The 23,540-nt window shown below is 31.0% G+C and overlaps 1 protein-coding gene and 3 long non-coding RNA genes across 4 annotated transcripts; 2 read left to right on the forward strand and 2 right to left on the reverse strand.

Moving 5' to 3' along the window:
* Positions 1-2,079: 2,079 nt before the first annotated feature.
* On the reverse strand, positions 2,080-3,348 carry LOC130512394 (uncharacterized). Its single transcript, XR_008945923.1, has 4 exons — positions 2,836-3,348; positions 2,693-2,756; positions 2,528-2,602; positions 2,080-2,220 (listed from the first exon to the last, which is right to left on the reverse strand). It is a non-coding gene; the product is annotated as an uncharacterized LOC130512394 (long non-coding RNA).
* Positions 3,349-6,977: 3,629 nt separating this feature from the next.
* On the reverse strand, positions 6,978-8,246 carry LOC130512604 (uncharacterized). Its single transcript, XR_008946177.1, has 3 exons — positions 7,555-8,246; positions 7,251-7,477; positions 6,978-7,178 (listed from the first exon to the last, which is right to left on the reverse strand). It is a non-coding gene; the product is annotated as an uncharacterized LOC130512604 (long non-coding RNA).
* Positions 7,772-9,776, forward strand: LOC108861143 (uncharacterized). The gene is made up of 6 exons (XR_001950814.2): positions 7,772-7,904; positions 8,547-8,619; positions 8,737-8,773; positions 8,861-9,084; positions 9,155-9,319; positions 9,403-9,776. It is a non-coding gene; the product is annotated as an uncharacterized LOC108861143 (long non-coding RNA).
* An 11,212-nt stretch (positions 9,777-20,988) lies between these two features.
* Positions 20,989-23,116, forward strand: LOC108860202 (probable indole-3-pyruvate monooxygenase YUCCA3). The gene is made up of 3 exons (XM_018634105.2): positions 20,989-21,839; positions 21,923-22,294; positions 22,592-23,116. Exons 1-3 carry the CDS (start codon positions 21,126-21,128, stop codon positions 22,817-22,819), a joined length of 1,314 nt encoding a protein of 437 aa, XP_018489607.1. The 5' UTR covers positions 20,989-21,125; the 3' UTR covers positions 22,820-23,116.
* The last annotated feature ends 424 nt before the right edge of the window (positions 23,117-23,540 follow it).

Here is a 23,540-nt window from a genome sequence, read left to right on the forward strand (position 1 = left end):
AGGGTTTAGTATTTAGGGTTTAGGGTTTAGTGTTTTGTTGATTGTGTTAAAAATATTTAAAAAAAAAATCCAAAGATTTAGGATTTATCCAAGGATTTACCATGAATTTAAGGTTTATGATTTAGGGTTTAGAGTTTAGGGTTTAGTGTTTTGCTGACGTATCTTAAATATAATTTTTTTTTTGCGACTACTATTATTTTCTATTTATTTTTATTTTTAAAACATAATAAAACTTGACAATATTTTGTTTCCTTTTTTAGAAGATACTGAATATGAAATAACGAAATCCTATTGGTTGGGTGAACCTAAAGGTTCACTATAGGGGTGAACCCAAATATTTCTCTAACTAGTGGATCATATTTCACTTACTAATATAAATTTGTGTAAATGCTTTTCTCTTAAAAAAAAAGAATTCAAATATATTACGTCGATTCAAAGAATCGGGAAATTAGATCTAATTACAAACACAATTGGAACAAAATAATATAAGTCAATCAGTTATATTTTAGATTTGTTAACCCAATAAATTTGGTATGTTCTGCTTGTTCGATTATTAAAATTTTTAGAAATCAGTAGTCGTTCTCCGACAAAAGCTGCAGAAAGATAAAATTTTCCTTGTTTGGATATCAAAATTTTTCTTGTCATCTCCGGAATAGATAATTCCCGATGAATTCCTCATAATTTATAATCGTTATTGTCGTCCAAGCTCTAAACAAACAATAGAAGAGGACGTTTCGAAAACCCTTACCGAGAGGAGGTCCGAAGAACAAAAGCTAGTACTTCTGATATTTTTCATTAGCTTTGACCATGCATTCAAAGTTCGAATCAATAATGGGAGATTTTTTTGAGCAATTACGTCGTGTTAAACAGTAGAATTTACTTAGTTATATATTCATTCGTATACAAATAAAGTCTATTTTTCGAACATTAATTTTTTTTTTAAGGAAAACATTAATGCTTGTTGCTTAATTCAATAAATTTGTACGTTTAGAGTTTGATTGGGAGACAGGAAAAAGATGGATGGCACACATAGGTGTATCGCCCACAGTTGATTTCTCCATTCAGCATTTTGGTTTAGTTACAAATGGAACTGCTATTTTTAATAATAAAAAATAATTAGACCACAAGCAGTCCAACTACGAGAACAAAACTTACGAACGGTCTGTTACAGTAACTACTCAACAATTCTGTAGTGTTTCTAGCGTATCTCCCATCTTTATTATTTACTAGGTTAATTCCCGCGCTACGCCGCGGGTTGTTTTTATTTTAATTTTATTTAATATTTTTATTATATTATATATATAATATCAAATTTGTAAAAGTGTAACTAAAATTGATATTGCAAAATAATGAGAAAACAAACTATTATTCAAGAAAATAAAGAGATGGATTTGTACTTGGGAGTCATTCACGTTGTAAAATCAATGTACCCCTGACTTTGGTTTTACTCTTATTTTTTATGGAGTTCTTAAAAATAGTATTCTCCTTCACCTCCATTAACTCTTTGATTGGAAATATTTATTTTTTTCAAACTAAAGATATATATGGTCGTATGAGTAAACCTCTTGATTAACCATATGTTAAGACACAAAAATGATATCCTAAAAGAAAACTATGAGAGACAGTAAATCAGATATTGATTTCTATAAAATATACATCAGAATATCATATATTTTGTTGGATGACATATATTAGTTTTGATGCAAATTAGTTTTACTTTATTTTACTTTATAACTCATCTCAAAGATGAATTACAAAATCAACTAAAAATATTTGTTTGGTTCTAGATCATAAGAAGATCAAAGCTGAAAAAAAAATCATAGGAAAAATGTTATGACAATGGATTTGCACACACTTTCGGTAACATAATCAGTGTATATACACACTTCGATCTGATGAATTTTGACAGAAAACAAATGAGCCAATACTCTTTCAATTCCTTCTCTGTGGGAGACCTCTTGATGATTTAGCAGGTTTTAAGCATTTGAAAAAAAAGTTTAACAAAAAGGATGATGAGTTAGTTTATATACAAGTCTCTTTTATGATCGATTGTTTCTATGGCTGTAAACTGTCTTCTTCTTGTCCCGTATGGGCCACCGGTGATTGCTCTTTTTCTTAATTCCATAAAATTTTTGCTTCTAGGCCAACTGATAATTGCTCTGTTTATGACATCTTGTTTATATGGCTGTAAATTGTCTTGTTCTTGTCCCGTATTTCTAACTAAACACCAAAGAAAAAAAGAAAAAGAATACTACAGGATCTCTGTGTAATAAAGAACAAATTACCAGTTGATAAGGATGCAAACAATTTTGAAGTTTTTGCTCATATTTCGACGGTGCGACTGATGAGAAACATATTTTGTTGAATGAGGTGAATCAGTTCAATGAGTTTGAGGTGATGATGTAAATCTCTTGTAAATGTATGAGTGCTTATGAAATATATAATTTGAGAATCATGTAATCCAATGTTCCATCAAATACACCAAACTTCTCTAAGATAAGGTCTGAAGATAAATAATTGAACTTACAGGTATTTGGGGGGGGGTGTCATTTGAGAAATGGAGTATGGAGCAGATCCAGTGAACTGGTTATTAGCAAGATTCCTAAACACAAAATTCAGAAACTTTATCAACTTACAAACAGACACACAAAGAAGTTTGTCAAAACACAGAGAGAGAAATCAACAAACATACAATCTCAACATTTGGAGGAAGCTGATACGACAAGTCCCCTCCAAGGTTCTTGTTGCTTAAGTCACTGCAGGTTTACACCAAACACAGTCCATGAGATTAAAATCTATGCCATTATTAGAAACTTTGTGAGATAGAAGTCTTACAACTCAGTAACAGAAGTCAATTTATCAAGCGAGTATCCTAGTGATCCAGGAGAGTCCAAGACCTGATAACTTTCTTCCAGTAGATAAAAAAAAGAAACAGCATAGAGATTGAAGAAAAAAAATCCCCAGAGAGAGAAATAGATTTTACATATTAAAAAAAATCCAAACTTTTAAGGCAACAAAAAAAACAACAGAGAGATCGAAGAAACACGCAAAAACCAGTGCAAAGCAAAAGAATTAGAGTGACAAAATTAAAACAGGCAAAAGAAACAGAGTGACAAAATTAAAACAAGGATACTACACAAACAAAAGAAATCAAATACTCGGAGAAACAAAGACATTAAGAATATAACAATCATCTATTACACAAAAACAGTTACAAGCCAAGTATTGTTATTACCTCATGTTTGTAAATATAGATTTCCAGGAGGAAAGTAGATTCTTTTAAGGATTACTGATCGAATCTTGACTTGGTGATTGGACCTTTGGAGACAAAACGATTGATGGAGGAGGAGATAGCTGTGGTGGCTTGAGAGAGCGCATCCGGATTAGCGTCCATGAACCAAACGTCAAGGCCGTTCATGGTGTCGATCTGTGCGATTTTCTGAACCATCCGCAAACACCGCTAGATCACATCCCGTCTGCTCAAATGTTTCCAATCTCAGCTTTGTTGCGGAACCGTTACCAAAACTTGACAAAGAGACAGACGAAGAAGAAACTGGGCTAGGGCTAGAGTTAAGGCTACGAATAGGGGTGGGACTGATCATCAATCGAAAGAGGAAGAAAGAAAGCGAAGAACTAATATGATTGTGTTGATTTCCGATCGCAAATCTTCGACAGGTGAAAGTGGTGATACAAACGAAGAAGACAAAATCTACGTGGAGAGATAAAATGTTCTAAATGGTTTTCACAGTTTTTTCATTTAATGACATGGCAGTCTCATATGCATTTTAAAATCTGATGTGTCAACTGCTGGAGATAACCTAGCGTTATTACTGTGTGGATTTTAATTTTGTTTTCAATAATATACATGTTAACTAATTCAACCTAACATTGTTTTATTAGATGAACAAAACCACTGTATAAATTTTTATTTTCCAATTCAACAAATCATAATTTTATAAAACAATTAAGTTTATAAAAAAATCTATTATATTTTGAATAAAAATATATATATTCATTTACACAGTAATTTTTAAAATAACTCTTTTAAATTATGAAAATAGTGCTATAATTGTAAATATATACTTTTCTTTTTCAAAAAGAAAAGAAAATAGTGCTATAATATTTTATGTAAATTAATTTAAATTTGTACAGTACTTTGAACCACTTTTTATCCACTTCCACCATTCAAACATATGTTTTGAACCGCTAGATCCGTTTAATCTATACTTGTACCACTAGATTCGATAGATCCACTCCTGTTCTACTCGTTTCACTTGATCCGCTAGATCCGTAACCCTTAATCCGCTTTTTCCATTCAGAGACTTAGTTTGGAAATAGGCAACATTCCAATGAATGTCTTAACAACCAAAATATACACTTATTAAAATAGAGGTTCATTGGACCTTGATAACAATATATGTCTGATCACCACCAAAAATAAAAATAAAATTATAGCTATAAATTTGTTTGAAGTTCAAGATTCTTTCATGTATGTTGCTAGGTCTAATAAACGGTGTAACGGCTTGTATTATTCGTTTTATCATATTCAACTTTCCTTTTATATATGTGTGACAATATACAAATTCTACGGCATTTTGGATTTAAACCGTTCTATCATCGCACTCAACCATATTCAAATCCCAAGTCCTCTTCATTAAACCCATGTTGTTAATGGCTTTCAAACCGTAATATTACAGCATCTCCATTGTATTACTCCAAATTTTATTTTAAAATAGTGTAACTCATGAATGAAGTAAGATTTTACTCCATTTTTACTCCAAAAATAGTTAATAGTTGTTAATACTATTTTATACTTATAAAAGTTTATCAATTAACCCTAACTATTTTATATTTGCAAAAGTATCTTAAAATATAATTATTAAATTAAACATTTATTATTAAAAGGTACAAAAAATTATAAAAATAGAATAAAACATACTAATATATAAGTTGGTTCAATAATAAGCATTAGAATATTTTCCCACAAATGATCAATTAATGCATTTCGTAATGAAAAATGAATTTCTTTTTTTCTTTGATATCCCTAAATCGAGCAATAAAATTTTGAAATCAGACATTTAGATCACTTATTTTATATTTTTATTTTATATTATTTATGTTGTTTTATTATATTATGCATTTTATGTCAAATTATTAAATAATGAAATATCTTGTTTTTCATGTTATTTTATCATTTTAAAATATTTTATAAGTAAGAAATAAGAAGTTAAAGATTTAAAGGACAATTTTATAAATAAAAAAAAGTTCAACTCCAAAATAGAGTAATGTGTGAGATTACTCCATAAATGAAGTAAGTTGGAGAAGACTTTAACTCTAAAATGAAGTTTGGAATAGAAAATTGGGTAGGATAGGAGATGCCTTTAGTTCTACCTGTGAACTGACAACAAAAAATCAGGTTGTCATAGTTAGCAGTCTTTCATCATTTAAAATCAATAGCATACTTCTTTTTCCCGAACACAAGATATCTTGAGGTTGCGATATCCGTTGAACCCTAGGTCAAGCAAAAGCCACAGATTATTACTAATAGATTTCTTTATTTTTGTAAACCTATATTCAATAATATATGCGTATGTGTGTGTTTAGGGAGAGACTGCATTTTATTTTTGATTTTTAATTATGAAATTAATTAGTGGTGGGATGTGTAGCCACTCCTGATGGAGGTTTAACCACGTTTGCCTCAAATTCCACAGCTCGTGGAATTCTAAGTTTTATCTTTTGAAAGAAAAAAATGATTTTAAAAAGACATACTCCATCTGTCTCATGTCCATCCCTTTCAGAATAATCTATATCTTAGAAAAAAATTGTTTTTAAAAAATCCATATTTCACATTTTCAATATATGTAATAATAGCAAATTGTAAATTTCAAAAACATTAATGTGTTTGCTGAATTTTGATTGATTAAAAACCATATGAAATAGCTAAATACATAAAATAATGCATTTTGTCAAAATTTTCAGTATTTTCTTAAGAAGAGTGAAAATTCTAGAATATAAGTACATATTTTTGAAACGGAGTGACTAATGTGTCATTCTAACATTTTTTCTTGTTATACAAAAATGTCACTTTACAATTTCAATACAAACAATATTTACATTCAGCTAAAAATTAATTGTAAACTGCATTGACTTTATAAATAATTTGATTTATCTCAAATATTATTGGTCATAGAGATGTAATTAATAAACAACTTACATATATTTCCATCACTTTCTTAATATGTATAAAAAATGTTAAAATAACGCTTAATCATAAACGGAGGGAGTACAATTTATTTATTTTATTCTATGTTACAATATACTCTATATGTTTCATATTAAGTGTCGTTTTTAGACTTGTACACATATATTAATTTTTTTTAAATTTGCATATTTTTATATAAAAATATCATTACCCATACATCTATTCATATTTCAACTAATAGAAAGTGGAGTATAAAATTAATAAATTATATAGAAATGTTAAAACAACGCTTATTTTGCAAAGATAAAAAATTTTCTACAATTGACACTTAATATGAAACGGAATGAGTAAACTAGTAAGTTCTTTTTATTTACAGATTGTACATATTAATTGAGAAGAGAGAGAAAACGTTTGTGTGAGTAATGTTCCCAAAAAAAGTTGATTTACAAGATCAATACAGTATAACTTCTTTAAATTAATATTCGATAAATTAATATACACTAAAATCTCTATAAATTAATATAATTTTATAATCTTAAATTGAGTTTTTGGTTTAATTAGTATATCGATAAATTAATAATTTTTATAAATTAGTAAAAAATTATAGTTTTGGTGTAGTCCCAATATTATTAATTTATAGAGGTTTCACCGAGAATGATCGATGAGGAGAGACATAAACGCATATGCAACATTTTGGAAAAGCTATAAAAGCACAACGAAAATAAAAGATCAAATCTAAAAGTACTTATATTTATATTCATATGAAGATAATCGTACATGGACAAGTTTTAGTTTTGATGATCTATAACGGAAAATAATACGGCTTCTGCAGCTGCTATAACCATAGCGGTTAAGGGTGGTGCTATTCCGGGGCCACCGGAGAGGCGGAGAGTCTCGTCGAGATTAGTTTGCACGACTTGTCAGCATCTTTGTAAAGAGAAAGATTGGCTACTCCTTCAGTGATGGCTTTTTCGTTCTACAGACAATAATATATAGTCAGAGAGTTAACATTAGCTTAGAAGATTCTAAGAGAGGCATTATTTATTACCTTCATCCTGAAGCTATTGATAGCCTGCTTGACAGTGAGAGTATCACTGGGTGATGATGATAGTTTGAAGGAATGATCCTCCCATTCCTCTACAAGCTTTTTAAGAAGAGCAACGCTAGCCTCAAGATTCTCCTTGTAGAGAACATCCCATTGCTCAAAGCAATCAACGTTTTGTGTCAAAACACTGATGGCAATTGCTGTCGCTTCATTGGCTAGAGCAGAATTTCCTGTAAAACAAGCAAAGGGTGGTAAATTCAAATAGAATCACCAAATCAAGAGAGAGGGTTTCGTTTGTTACCAATACCTTCTTGTCCACCAGCTAATTTCAAGGAAAAAGTGAATATCTCTTTCAGTGCGTCTGCACAAGTAAGAGTATCTGATGGCGATTGCTGTATCTTTTTTTTTTTGTTATATTAGATTAGGATAAGTTGAATCAATACTTTAAAATTATAAAACAATCAAGCCAGGGATTTTGTTTCTTTTATATGTAGGAGAAGATTACGGAAGTTAGTTTGATAAAGCGAACTATAAACATCATCCAAGCAGCAGAGGAAAGGCGCTGGCACGCAGTTTACAAAAAAAAAAAAAAAAGAGGAGAGGCGAAAAGGTTTCTCCCGAGAAAGTACAACTCTCCTTTTGATTTGAGATTTTCAAGTACGCTTCTAGATTCTATCTCGAGACGATGATGATCGGTTCCTGTTTGCTCTTGCTTGTTAGTGATTGTTTGTGTTAGGTTTTCCTTTGTTGAATCCCTCTCTTTTTTCAATCTGATTTCGTGTGAAATTATGTGGGTATTAACTCTTTGGAGGCATATGAGCAGATGGCTCGATACATTTTTCTCTTGCTAGAGACTGAAATTGTGATGTTTATTAATGATTTTGATAAGGTTTCTATCAAGGGTTTTACAGAGTTTCGAGTTTGTGAAACGTCGTCGTAGCTTCTCTCATTTTGATTTTTTTTCTTGTCTTTCTTTCTCTCTTTTGTCTGATCGCTTTCTGGGACTGTTGTTTCTAGTTGAGCTAGCCTCGAGTAGAATTATTAGTGATTTTAGGATTAAGAATTAAAGAAAAAAGAAAAGAAGATACTAATTCACTTTAACTGTGTGTAGAAGATGGTCTGATCATCGTTTCCATGATTTTGATCTGTTTTTTTTTTTTGTGAAGAATAGATTTGCGTCAGATGTTCTTCTAACTGGATTATTGGTAGTAAATTTTCGACTGTTGTAAGTTGTGATCTGATAAGACCCTATATGTAGACAGCAGAAACTGATGTTCAAAACAACAAAACTTGTTTCAGGTTTTCATCAATATCTCGTCGATTTAAAAAATCATGGACTTGATACAAGTTCGTTTTATCTTCGGTTTTATCGGTACGATATCCTTCTCTCTCTCTCTATTTCACAAATCAATATGCTGCTAGTATCTCTGTAAAGGTTACTTAATAATTAGCACAAATTCGCTTGAGCTTCTCTCTCCCTTGGATGCAGGGAGTGTTATTTCCATTGGTTGCATGGCTGTTCATGTGTAATATATCCCTTTTTCTCTTTCACTCTTTTTTTCTTTTCCTTTTTTGGTTATTTCTTCTAATGATTTACATATTTGGATACTTAGGCCTCATTTCGTAGCTATGTACAAAAACAAGTCACTGGGTAGAGCCTTACCACCCCCATATACTTGTGCAAATATTTCTGCACAATATGTTGTGGTTTTTTTATGGCATTGTTAACAAGGATAGTAGTTGTCTTGTTTCAACCACTTGTGCCATCTATTTGGGATTGTCAGCTATCTACTTATTTGTCTTCTTCATCTCATGCGGCCACATGAAAGACCTATGTGTATGTTTCTTCCAAATTTTTAATCCTTCAAAGATCTCGTAATTATACTGATGATGATGCATATGTGCAGTGGTTCATTCTGTCATGTCTTGTGGTTGGGATCATTGGTGTCGTAGGGATTGTTCTCATCACGCTTTTCTCAATTGAAAGTTCCTCCGCTAAACTAATATTTGTTGGTGTTATTGGCGATATCTCCTTCATATCTGTTATGCTGAAAGTTCCCTTACTTTCACTGGTAAAGTTGTACCTCTCATCAACTTATGATCAATGTATATATCATTTGATATGTGTATATAACATTTGGTCAAATTACAACAGGAAATTGCAGTGGTGACAAAAAGCGTTACTCATATATCCTCTCGGATATCTATCCTAACTGTCATCAACGGTTTGGTTTGGGGTGCTTACTCTTGCATCTACATATTCGATCCCTACCTTTTTGCAAGTACTTTTTATTTTATTCATACATTGATTTTTTTATTCATTAACAACATTTTGTTCTTTTTGGTGTATATAGATATGTAGTGTTCTTCAATTGTTGGTGTCTACTGCCAAGTTGATAGTCTATGCTCGCTACTACAAATCTACTCCACTGGTGAAATTAGATTAGATTTAATGTGCTTTTCTTCTACTCACTTTATTGTGACATGTGCTTTTCTTCTACTCACTTTATTGTGACTTTTAGTTATTCCAAGTTGAACAACAGTTTTAAGATGTTCTATTGATCTGCTAAACATTTCAGCAGCAAAGATTGGTTTTACTACAACCACTCAAGTCAAATCCATTGAATAATGTCACAAAACGTATTATTAATTCTACCATGTGAACTGACTGTTGAAATAAATAAAAGAATGACTAGATGAAGAACTTGATTGATCATGGACAGAAAATCATGGACAAGAAATCGTGGACAGGAAATCATGGACAGGAAGACCAGTGGAGATCATGGACAGTAAGATCATGGATAATGAGATCAAGAATTTAAATTCAAATAAGAGTTACATGTGTGCTTGAGGAAGAGAGCTGTTGGGAGATGTCACTATCTCTTCTTTGCTGCAGAAACTCTCTTGTCCTCTTCTTGGCAGCTTTCTCGTGAGTTTTTATATTAGTTTTCTAGATATGCGTTTTTATCTCTCTTTGTTTTGATGCTGCTGCTGTAACCTAAAGCCATTTCTCTATAAATAGAGAGGCTCTCCATTGTAATCAAATTACAAGAAATAAGAGGCAAGCTTTATAAAAAATCATGTATCTCCTTCTCTTTATTAAGTGTTCTTCATTGTTCTTCACAATGTAGAGAGTTAGTGATACATGATTTGGGTTTGCCTTAATGGCAGATCATTGCTTGTCCATTCCACTTTAAATCATTCTAAACTCTTCTTTATCTTCTATTATACTCTAGCTTACTGATTTTAAATCCTCTTCATTTTAAGTACACAAATTCAAAGTGTTGTGTTGCTGCAGAAGGATATATTTAAACTAGAGTCTCTTTGCCACACTTAATCAGCTTACTATCTAGGATTTTAATTATAGTGTAGGCTGCTTCATATAACCAATGTACTTTCTAGGACATTTTGGTTGTGTGTTTAAGCTATGTTTATGAGGATTCAACCACAAATTGGTTGTCTCTTCTATTGAATGGTGAGTTTTTGTGGTTTGGTAAAAAATGATTCAATTATAAGTTAACTGAATACTCTCTTGCATGAAACAAACACTCATGAATTTCAACATTGACAACAAAAAATCATGTTGTCATAGTTACCAGTCTTTCATCATTTAAAATCAATAGCATACTTCTTTTTCACGAACACAAGATATCTTGAGGTTGCGATATCCGTTGAGCCCTAGGTCAAGCAAAAGTCACTGATTATTACTAATAGATTTCTTTATTTTTGTAAACCTATATGCAATATATGCGTATGTGTGTTTAATTAAACTAATGGAACCATACAAAGAGTTTGCTATTATCACCTCACATCTTGTTGATGGAATCGAGAGGGTAATCTAGCAATTGCATAGTTTCATGATTATATGGGGAAAACGTGCTATTTCCCCGTGAGAAGTATGGCATCCTTCCATATGTCTCCCAAACTATAACCTCATCCCAAATATCTCCGAAACAAAAATTCGAAACATATTTCTCCATGAAACTATGACATAACTCTTGTATCTCCTCGACATAAAAGTTTGAAAGCCATAATCCCATAAAATTTAATTACTCGGTTTAAATCTATAAACTTGAACCATTTTTTGTTAATTAAACCAGTTTTAGACAAATAACGACTCTATTAAAATTCGATTATAGCAATCAAACCAGAAATTATATATTATAATGTTTATAATTTCTAGTTTGATTGATGTAATCAGATCTTAATTGGGTCGTTATTAGTCTAAAACTAGTTTAAGTTTATAGGTTTAAAACGAATAATTAAATTTTATGGGATTATGGCTTTCGAACTTTTATTTCGGTGAGATACAAGAGTTATGCGATAGTTTTATGGAGAAATAGGTTTCAAACTTTTATTTCGAGGACATTTGAGATGAGGTCATAGTTTGGGAGACATATGAGAGGATATGGTACTTTTCGTGGGGAAATAACACGTTTTCCCTGATTATATGTGAACACAACATCATCCCTTTTGGAAACCGATGAAATCTCCAACTGCATGCAAGAAAAGGACTTTGAACATGTGACTATATTACTCTCGAGTTCGTAGAGATCTCAAAAGCTTTCATTTTGTTTTAGTATATCCCAAAGAGCTAAATCACTCTTCATCTTTTCAAGACTTGTTACTTGCGACCTTGCGAGTCAAGAAACCTGAGGCGGGAATTTAAACTATGTAAAACAAGTTTTGTATATAGTATATGAATTTATTATGACATCGGAGACAACTGACTGGGCCGTGGAAAGCTTTAGGCTCAAGTCACTACATTTCGTTTAACAAAAATCGCAATACTTTAGATATCTACTCATGAATGCTTAACGATCAAGCCGGTTTGTCTTTTGGTCCAAAGACGCTTACAGGATGCATGGACTGACTTTTATAGAAAAAATATTTATTTATTTGGGTCAACTTTTAGGATAAACTCTGAAGGTATGATATTGGAGAATTTATTATTTAAAATAAAGACACAAGTGACAATGGAGAACCACGTACAAACAGTTTTTGTAATATATAAGCTAATTAATGAAGCAAAAATAATAATAATAGTTGAGTCGTAAGAATCTGAAATGTCTGAATTATACTCTTAAGATAAAGGGTGAAAAGAGAGATTACAAAATTTTGAGGCAAAATACAATGTACATCTGCATGAATCTTGGGAGACAGACTTAAACTAAGCATTTACCCGTTTCCCCGAGCATTTAAAAGTTTTAAACACCCTGTCTTTGCTATAATTAGCTACTACCATCCATGTTGTATATAATTAGTATTAGACTTTGGACTAACTAAACATAGTTCTGCTCATATTCATACCACAAAAGCACATATACGATCAAAAACAAACCACTATTAAGCCTATTTTCTGTATATATTTTGAATACCATTCATCATATTGTAATTTATTGTAATGATTATCTATCAGATTTCCATGTAACACGCCTATTATGTATTCTTTCTGTTTCTATTAATTTTAACTTTATTGAAAACTGTTTCACCAATTAAATTTTACAGTTTTTAATAATTGATTAAATGATTTTAAAATTGTATATTTGAAAGTGCTGTTTAGAAAAAAATATCTATTCTAATCTTTTTGCATTAAACCAAAATATCATATATTATGAAATAGGCGGAGTATGATACAATGCAGACGCTTAAAACCAAACTAAATCATTCCCCTTGATTAAAACTAAGTTGTAATATACAGATCATATCATACAAATATAAAATTTTGTTCGAGTTAAACGGATCAAACTAAACTTACCTGGAATAGATGAATCTTAATATCCATACCACGTAATAAGAAAACTCTGCAAAATATGAATTCTAAACTAAAACTACTTTGGTCAGAAAATGCAGATCGTATTTAAAGGGTTGACCAGTAAAAAAAGAGTTCATAAGGTCAAGAAGACACCTGAGGTTGATGGTATTCAGAGAAACATGTGTTCACATGGACTTCCCATCTTTCACTATCACAATTTTCTTTGTTTTTTTTTTCCTTTTTTGAGGGAACCATTTGACTCCAATCATTTATTATATTTCCATACCGTTTCAGTTATTACCGTTATGGAGCTAGTTAGTTGCATCTCATCTTCTTTTCCCTCTCTTCTTCATTTGTATTTTAATAATTCATGTTGCACATTTCTTTTGCTCCATACACATTTCACTTGGATTACTATGAAAATGTGAGACTTGAGTGCCGATAAAATAAATAAACTTAGGTTTACATCATAATATTGGTTTAAGTAGGATGTGTCATTACGTACTCTGATGATCTTCATAATTTTGGTTTCTAAGTGAGATTATGCAATGAACAAAAACAAGCAGCACCTGCCCTTAATCTCGAGGTCAACGTATATATATAATTTATGTTATTTGGTTTTTAGTGACTTCAGTAACATATACGTTGGTCAAGCAAGCAGTAATACACAGAGAATAGTTAAGAGGAAAAAATGTTGGAATATTTTCATGTTACCAATGAATATTCAACTATTTATTAAATGTACAAGAAAAGGGTAATAATGCATACAGAGGCGGCATGAAATTAGGTAGCCTTTTAGGCTTAATTTTAAAACTGTAACATGGGATTTTGGGTCCCTAATAAGTGATCTTCTTAATTAGGTCACATGATTAAGTAGCTGACTCTACCGATGGGATCCGATTAATAAAAATAGAAAGAATGCATTTATATATAAATAAGCAAACAAAATTTTTGGCAATTCCACTTTAGCAATAATTTGTCATTTTTCTCTCTTGTTATATATTTCCTTTGCGAGATTCTGTCAATAATGGCACACTTATTGGAAGAAGGACAAGACTTAGGTTTGAACCTTCAAATTCACCACTCTCCTTAAAACCAATCAAAATACTATGTAGATAATTAAACAAAAAAATATTAAATTATTTTAAAATAGTTTAAAAAAGAAATAATGTTCATTTTAATGACGTTAACTAAACACTAAACCCTAAATTTAAATAATAAACCAAAACCTATATCCTAAACCCAAATCCTATACCCTAAACCCAAACCATATATCCAAAACCCAAATTCTAAACCCTAAATCCAAACGCTATACCCTAAACCCATCATATATTATATACCCTAAACCCAAATCTTATATCCTAAATCCAAACCATATACCCTAAATCCAAACCATATACCCTAAACCCAAATCTTATACTCTAAACCCAAATCGTAAATCCTAAATCCAAATTCTTAAGTTTAGGGTTTGGGTTTAAGGTGCAGAATTTAGGTTTAAGTTATACGGTTTGAGTTTAGGGTATAGGATTTGGGTTTAGGGTATAGGATTTGGGTTTAGGATATAGGATATATGATCGATTTAGAGTATAGGGTTTGGATTTAAGGTTTATGGTTTGGGTTTAAGGTTTAGAATTTGAGTTTAGGGTATATAGTTTGGGTTTAGGGTATAAAATTTGGGTTTTAAGGTGTATGGTTTGGGTTTAGGGTATAAAATTTGGATTTAGAATATATATTTGAGTTTAGAATTTATGATTTAGGGTTTAGGGTCTAGTTTGCATCATTAAAATTGACTTTATATTTCTTTTAACTATTTTTTTAATAATTTAATATTTTTTATTTAATTATCTACATGACATTTTGATTGGTTTTAAGGGGAGTAGTAAATTTAAAGGTTCACCATAGGGGGTGAACCTAAGTCTTGTCTTTGGAAGAAACGGGGTTTATTTTAGTTTACTAAAATATAAAAATTTATTGTTTAATGTTATACGAAATAAAATAATTTTCAGATGTTAGAAATGATTGGCATTACATATATACCCACCAAAAGATTTGACCAAAATTTGGCTGATAGTATCGAACTTTATCATTATGTCATATATCGTCTTGCAGTTATTTTATTTAGTTCACTTATATATGGTCTTCATCAATTTCATTGTATCCATAATTTAAAGTAACAAAACGCTATAAAATAATTATTATTTTCCCAATATGATTGAGTTTTTTTGCTTAATTCTAATATCAGTGAGTTTTTAACTTAACATTTTAATAAAATAATAAGATAATTTGTTTTAAAAAAGTCTTATGTTAATATATAATATAACACAAATATAAACATAAAAATCATCGATATTCAATTATATTTTCCGTTCAGACTCTAAATTTTTATTACATCAAATTATATTATTGTTGTGCTCCAAAATTTTAAATATATATATAGATGCGATAATTGTTTTGTGTAATTAGTATCAAAAACATAGACGTATGAGGTGTTTATTATTTCATTTCTCATGTTTCCATGTGGAAACACACAGATTCGACTTCCCAATCGTATTCTTCGTAGATAATTCTCTTATTATTATTATTATGCCATTAAACAAAATTAATGTTTTAAAAATTGTTAGGCGGTGATTAGGCGTTTACCAGAGAATTAATGTTTAGGCGGGCGTCTAGACTGATATTTTGAACATCTAAACCGATTTAAAAATGAATTGAATTGAAAAATCGTTTCGCTCATACCAAATTACCAACTAGATGGACGACTAGACGGACACCTAGACACCGCCTAAACCAAATTTTAGAACACTAAACATAACAAAAATCTAATACTCTGTCCCTAGAGAAGATTTTATTGTCTACTATTAGAATATTTGTACTTTAGAAGTTTATCTAATGCATTCTCAAAAAAAATTATCTACTGATTTTAAAATTTTATAGTTACCTACATTAAAATAAAAAATACTATCAAAATTCATGTATAGTAGAATCTATCGTGTACGCATATGTCCGTAAATTCTTATAATTGATCTAAAATTAAAATTTAAATCATCTATTTTATTAAAACATGAACATGATCTATTGACAATTGTTATATTCAACTATGTATTTCATTTTCTAAGAGAATATTCTATCAAATTAATATTAAATTAATATTAAATTACAAAAAATCAAATATAATAATTAAAAATTTCAAAAAGAAATAAAGTAAAAGTTATATTCTCAGGTCAAAATCTATTATTATAATAAAATTATACTTTTGATATGGTTGCTTTCTATAGTTTGTTGAAAGGCATGTTAACTAACTTAACTAACTGTAGAAACTCAGTAAAAAACTAACCGTGGAATAGATCTCTACTATTACTTTTCTCGGCAAAATCATTAATTTATATTAGGTTAAAAGTTCACATAATTATAATTATGGTACAATGTATTATAAAGCCGCAAATTATAAATTATAATTAAATATATATTTAATGTAGGTAACTCTATTTTTTTATTAATTGTTATAAATTATAATTTCTACAGTTTTTAATTAATTATATTATGCTTTGTTATTGATTGTTAATCAGGGTGCTGCGCTGGTTTGGAACCCCATATATACAAAACAAAGTAGAAGTATCATATAAATATTTGAAAATAATGTTTGTATTAAATAGGAAAAATGAAGAGTGGACCGTAAGATATTGGGTTGCATTTGTGCACGTAAATCAAATAAGTACACTAAACATGATCACCATCATACCATAATTAATAAAAATATATAAATGTCTTGGTGCACTAATGTTTATTCTCGACGTATCTAAGAAATGAGAATACACTACCAAGTCTTGGAACACGGTAAATGTGATCAATTCCCTAAGTCTTTTTAGTTATTCACTTCTCACTTTATAACCTCTCAATCAACGAGAATCGAACACGCCTTCAATTTTGATTCTTTATATTATGCATCAAATAAACCAAAAGTAGTGTGTATCTTCCGAGAAATATTCAGCAAAAACGAACCATTATTCATATTTATGTATAAGTACATAATAAAAGTTACAGTACATGCATTTAATGTTACCAGTCTGAATGTTAATATACATTTTAGTATTGCTTTCTCATTTAAAATCTATATAATCCAATGTCACTAGCTAGTATACCAGCATAATTATTTGTTCTATAGAAGATATACATGGTTCAATGTAATCTGATCCCGTACGTACGCTAGATTCGATGAACTAGTCTAACATGTATTATATTACCTTACATATACTACGAGATAGTTACAACGAAATGTGTTTTCATTAGTAATTGTGCCTTTTCAGCATGTTGAGAATGAGTTGTGATCTTACTTTGGTTAACGAGTTATGAATATACAGAATGGTGGGTGAAACTACCAGTAAGAACATCCAAATTAATATTCTCTAGAGCTCCTATTCATCATACTCTTTTCCTGCTTTTTCCGTTTCACAAAAGTTATTATTAAGACACATTTTACGTGAATTAAGAAAATGATAAAAATATATTATATATTTTTTTAAAAAATGATTTAACTAAATATCTTTTCATTATTTAAAATAGTAAGAATAACAACTATATGACAAATTACATTAAAAATTAAAAACATAAAATAATAGTAGAGTGACTTTGTGAAAAAGAAGTAATATTGATCATTGGAATCTAAAGTTAAAATAACTGAATTCCCTTCACAGCAAGAGTATATTGGTTCTCTCTAGATTGGTGCATTTTAAAGATACTTTTATTACCATATCATTAATGTTGTAAGATAAATACTACAAGGGCCCATATAACGTAAGCATTCAATGGTAACTTTCAGTATAACTAGTGGATTATATTCACTTACTAATATAAATTTGTGTAAATGCTTCTCTCTTAAAAAATTAAGATATATTACATCCATTCAAAGAATCGGAAAATCAGATCTGGTTACAAATACGATTTGAACAAAATAACATAAGTCAATTAATTACATTTTAGATTTCACCCATTAAATTAGGCATGTTCCGCTTGTTCGATTTTTAAAGTCTTCAGGAATCGGTATCCATTCTCCGACTAAGACTGCAGGAAGATAAAATTTTCCTTGTTCGGATGTCGAAATTTTCCATGTCATCTCCGGAATAGGTAACTCCCAATGAATTCCTCATAATTTCTAATCGTTATTGTTTTGTCGTCGAAGCCTAACTAGCTAAACGAACAATAGAAGAGGAGGTTTCAAAAACCCTTACCGAGAGGAGGTCCGAAGACCCAAAGATATTTTTCATTAGCTTTGACCATGAGGCATTCAAAGTTCGAATCAATAATGGGAGATTTTTTGAGCAATTACGTCGTGTTCTCAGTATATTAGAACAGTAGAATTACTTAGTTATATACTCCCTCTGTTTCTATAAGATCCATGTTTTAGATTTTTCACACTTATTAAGAAAAACATAAAATTTTAGTTACCAATGCATTGTTTTTATTAATTAACAATTCCCCAAAATTTTGAACCAATAAGATTTTAATAAATACAATTATATTTTTGGAAATATACAATTTTTCATCAATTAATGTCTTGAAAATGTAGAAAATGTATCTTTTTGAAACAAATTTTTTTTCTAAAACATGAATCTTTTAAAAACAGAGGGAGTATTCATTCGTATACAAATAAAGTCAATTTTTCGAACATTAATGTTTTTTTCTGAAGGAAAACATTAATGTTTGTCGCTTAATTCGATGAATATGTACGTTTAGTTTGGAAATATGCAACATTCCAGTGAATGTCTTAACAACCAAAATATACACTTATAAAAATAGAGGTTCGTTGGATCTTGATAACAATATATATCTGATCACCAACAAAAAGAAAAATACAAATTATAACTATAAATTTGTTTAAAGTTTCAAGATTCTTTTCATGTATGTTGCTAGGTCTAATAAACGGTGTAACGGCTTGTATTATTCGTTTTATCATATTCAACTTTCCCTTTATATGTGTGACAATACAGAAATTTTATGGCATTTTGGATTTAAACCGTTCAATCATCGCACTCGGCCATATTCAAGTCCCAAGTCCTCATCATTAAACCCATGTTGTTAATGGCTTTCAAGGCGTAGTATTTATTCTATCATGTGAACTGACAACAAAAAATCAGGTTGTCATAGTTACCAGTCTTTCATCATTTAAAATCAATAGCAAGTTCAAAAAAAAAAATCAATAGCATACTTCTTTTTCACGAACACAGATATCTTGAGGTTGCGATATCCGTTGAACCCAAGGTCAAGCAAAAGCCACAGATTATTACTACTAGCTTTCTTTATTTTCGTAAACCTATATGCAATATATGCGTATACGTGTGTTTAGGGAGGATTTTTCTTTAGGGAGAGATTGCATTTTTATTTTTTTATGAAAATTAGTTGGTGGTGGGATGTGTAGCCATTCGTGATGGAGGTTTAACCACGTTTGCCTCAAATTCCACAGCTCGTGGAATTCTAAGTTTTATCTTTTGAAAGAAAAAAAAATGATTTTAAAAAGACATACAGTTTTTTTTTTGTTCTACCTTACGATATACTCCTTCTGTTTCATATTAAGTATTCTCTCCGTTTCATAATATTTGATGTTTTGATACAGTACACAAAAATTAAGACATCCATCTAAAAAAACACTTTAATGTTATAACTTTTAAATCGGATTATAAAAAGACTATTAAATCTAACTGGTTGAATAGTTTCGAATAAAATGAAAGTTAATCTTAAAAATCTCAAAATTTCATGTAAATTGAAACAAAATAATCCTTTTAAAACATCATATATATTAAAATAAAAAGAGTATCATTTTAGACTTATACACACATATTAAAACAAAATATTTAGTTACATATTTTATATATAAAAATATCATAACCAATACATCTACTCATATTTCAACAAATAGACTGGATAATAAAATTGATAAATTATGTCTAGAAATATTAAAACGACACTTGCAATAGAATTTTTTATCTGCAATGATACTTAACACTAGAGAGAATGATCAGGAGAGACGTAAAAGCATATGCATTTTGGAAAAAGCTATAAAGCACAACGAAAATAAAAGATCAAATCTAAAAGTATTCATATTCATATGAAGAAAATCGTATATGGACAAGTTTTAGTTTTGATGATCTATAACGGAAAATAATACTGTTACCTATTTCTCTAAAATAAGACAGCAAAGAGGAGCAAAAAGAGAAACTCCCAAGTCCCATTGGACCTTTCATGTTTATAATGTATACATGATCGTGTAGCAATATGCGTTGTCATGTCTTCTTTACATTCGATCATACAAGCAACATATATGTATGTTATGTGCCTCCCTTTTTACCCTTGATTGATTCATACGTTGGTAGGAACCTGACATCAAGCTTAATTATCTTGTTTTCGTTCCCTTTTCAAGTGTATATTCAAAGTCATATGTCTCCTCTCTCTCTATACGCTCTGGACTTATTTTTCATTAATATTCCAAGTGGATATTCAAAGTGTATATTCATTAGTAACGAATGAAAATGTGAGATTTTGGGCCTATCAACATCTAATTATGAAATATTTATTTTTAAGATCTAATTCCAAGATTAACAGAGTGGTTGTTTAGCAAGTTTGATAAGTAATCAAAACTCTAAACATATATAAAAAAACCCTAAACATACGGCTACTTCTCTTACTAATCAATAAAGTCCATGTACCATGCGCAATATATATATGGCATGCAAAAAAAGAGGTTGCAAAATACTTGAACTACTTTTCTTGTAACTAATTATTGTATTTGTTGGACGAGGATTAAACTAATAACAATAAGTAGAACATATGAGGTAATAAATAAACAAATGATGGTGGGATGCAAGCTTATCATTTGAGACTTAAATATCATTCATCATGAGTAAAAATAATAACTAGAAAACAATTTAATTATTTTACAAATTCCAATTTGCTTCAAGTCTTCTTCTCCTATTTATACATCATCTTCAGCAATACAACAAAACACACACATACACTAAACCTCCATCTCTAGTCCAAAAACCTCTCGAAAGTCTGATTTTTTCACACATTCTAAACACACTCTCTCTGTTTTTTTTTCCTTCAGAACCAGTGACCTATAAACTCTGTTTAAGATGTATAGAAACAACAATAACAAGAAGTCTCTCAACATCTCAAGCATGTTCGGAAACTTCATTCCGGACAGCGACATTTTCTCCAGACGCTGCATTTGGGTCAACGGTCCAGTCATCGTCGGAGCTGGCCCATCTGGCTTAGCTGTTGCTGCTGGCTTGAAACGTGAAGGTGTACCGTTTATAATCGTCGAGCGAGCCAACTGTATTGCTTCTCTGTGGCAGAACAGAACGTACGATCGTCTCAAACTCCATCTCCCTAAGCAGTTCTGCCAACTACCCAACTTTCCTTTCCCGGAGGATTACCCGGAATACCCAACCAAATTTCAGTTCATCCAGTACCTTGAGGACTACGCAAACCACTTCGAGATCAGCCCTAAGTACAACGAGACGGTCCAGTCAGCGAAATACGACGAGACCTTCGGGCTGTGGCGTGTCAAGACCATTTCCAAGAGCGGGCCACTCGGTTCATGCGAGTATGAGTATATCTGCCGGACGCTTGTGGTGGCTACGGGAGAGAATGCTGAGAAAGTTGTGCCTGATTTTGAAGGACTTGAGGACTTCGGCGGAGATGTTCTTCACGCCGGAGACTACAAATCCGGTGGGAGGTACCAAGGGAAGAATGTTTTGGTAGTCGGATGCGGAAACTCCGGTATGGAAGTCTCTCTTGATCTCTACAATCACGGAGCAAACCCATCAATGGTCGTTCGTAGCTCTGTAAGTAAAATAAAACAGAGCATTCTCTACTCTGTTTTTGAAAACAGAGCGTCTAATACTCTGGTTTCTTCTTGTTTTTTTAGGTTCACGTGTTACCAAGGGAGATTCTTGGGAAATCAACGTTTGAGCTAGGAGTCACGATGATGAAGTGGATGCCGGTTTGGGTCGCGGACAAGACACTGCTCCTACTAGCTAGGATAGTCTTGGGGAATACCGATAAATACGGTCTAAAAAGGCCGGAAATCGGACCGTTGGAGCTAAAGAACAAGGAAGGTAAAACACCGGTGCTTGACATCGGAGCACTACCAAAAATCAGATCGGGAAATATCAAAATCGTCCCCGGAATCATTAAGTTCGGTAGAGGAAAAGTAGAGCTAGTCGATGGCCGTGTTCTTGAGATTGATTCCGTTATTCTAGCTACTGGTTACAGAAGCAACGTCCCTTCATGGCTTAAGGTAATTTACACAGCATCTTTTATTGTTTTCAGCTTAAGTTTTAGAACATTTAATTTAATGATGTCGGAAGAAAAACATAAATACCCACCCGACCAGGTCCGAGTCTTGTGAAACCCGACTCAAGTTGTGTTTTGAATGTGAGCAATAAATGCAATATAAATTGATGTTAACATTTTATATTTTTCATCAAAAAGGATACAATACGAGTTTTTGGTTCTATTTATATAAATCAGTTAAGGAATAATATTATTAATTGCGAGTTCTAATTGAAGTCATGTTTGGTGTTGGATTTTTCAGGACAATGACTTCTTCTCTGATGATGGGATACCGAAAAACCCGTTTCCAAACGGATGGAAAGGAGAGGCAGGACTGTATGCTGTCGGGTTCACGAGGAAAGGATTGTTCGGTGCGTCACTGGACGCGATGAGTGTGGCGCACGATATTGCATGCAAGTGGAAAGAAGAATCTAAGCAACACAAGAAAACCGCTGCAGCTCGTCATCGTCGGTGTATCTCACATTTCTAATTATAAAACACTACTAGAGGAAAAATACAAAAAGGAGATATGATTGTGGAAAAAAATCAAAGAGATAACTAAGCCCTCTCTTAAGAAGAAACCCCACAAACAAAAAAACATGTGAAAAATAAAAAGGGGGCTTTTCTTTGTTTCTAAAGAGATGTGGCTTTATATATTTTTTGTATATTATTTTGCTTTGAGAATGCTCTATTTTATTGTTATTGTTTATTACTTTTGTTCTTCATTTTAGATTCTGAACTCTGTAAGAAGTTTTGCTTAATGTAATATGACATATATTTTTTTTATCAAAAATATGACAAATTTTATTGTATTTTATCGAGCTGAATATTTTGTTGTAGCTGATTAGGAAAACAAAGAAGAGAAAAACACAACTAATATCATGCTGTTTCATTACTGGAAGAATACTCTCATAAGTTAGAGCTGTTATTTTGGTGATTAATGAATTATTAGAAATATCATTACCAATTTGTAATGATATTAATTTGACAAATGATTGATTACACATGATTGTCTTGTACCATTATTACCTAAATGCTATGATTACTCAAATCCCAGCAAACAAAACATGCATTTATGTAGGATATGCAAAATCCATTAGCGATGCAATTGATCTGATAACCTGAAAAATAAAACAAAAATGTATATATATACACAAAAGAAAATACCAATGTTTTTATGGCATAATATGAATTAATTTGATAATTTATAG

This window comes from Raphanus sativus, chromosome 5 (assembly GCF_000801105.2).
Source record: "Raphanus sativus cultivar WK10039 chromosome 5, ASM80110v3, whole genome shotgun sequence".
NCBI lineage: Eukaryota > Viridiplantae > Streptophyta > Magnoliopsida > Brassicales > Brassicaceae > Raphanus > Raphanus sativus.

What these genes read in the sequence shown, in the direction of transcription:
- LOC108860202 (XM_018634105.2), top strand. Translation starts at nt 21,126, where the DNA reads ATGTATAGAAACAACAATAACAAGAAGTCTCTCAACATCTCAAGCATG. An exon ending in CAATGGTCGTTCGTAGCTCT is followed by an intron (nt 21,840 to 21,922) that starts GTAAGTAAAATA and finishes TTGTTTTTTTAG; the next exon opens with GTTCACGTGTTACCAAGGGA. An exon ending in ACGTCCCTTCATGGCTTAAG is followed by an intron (nt 22,295 to 22,591) that starts GTAATTTACACA and finishes TGGATTTTTCAG; the next exon opens with GACAATGACTTCTTCTCTGA.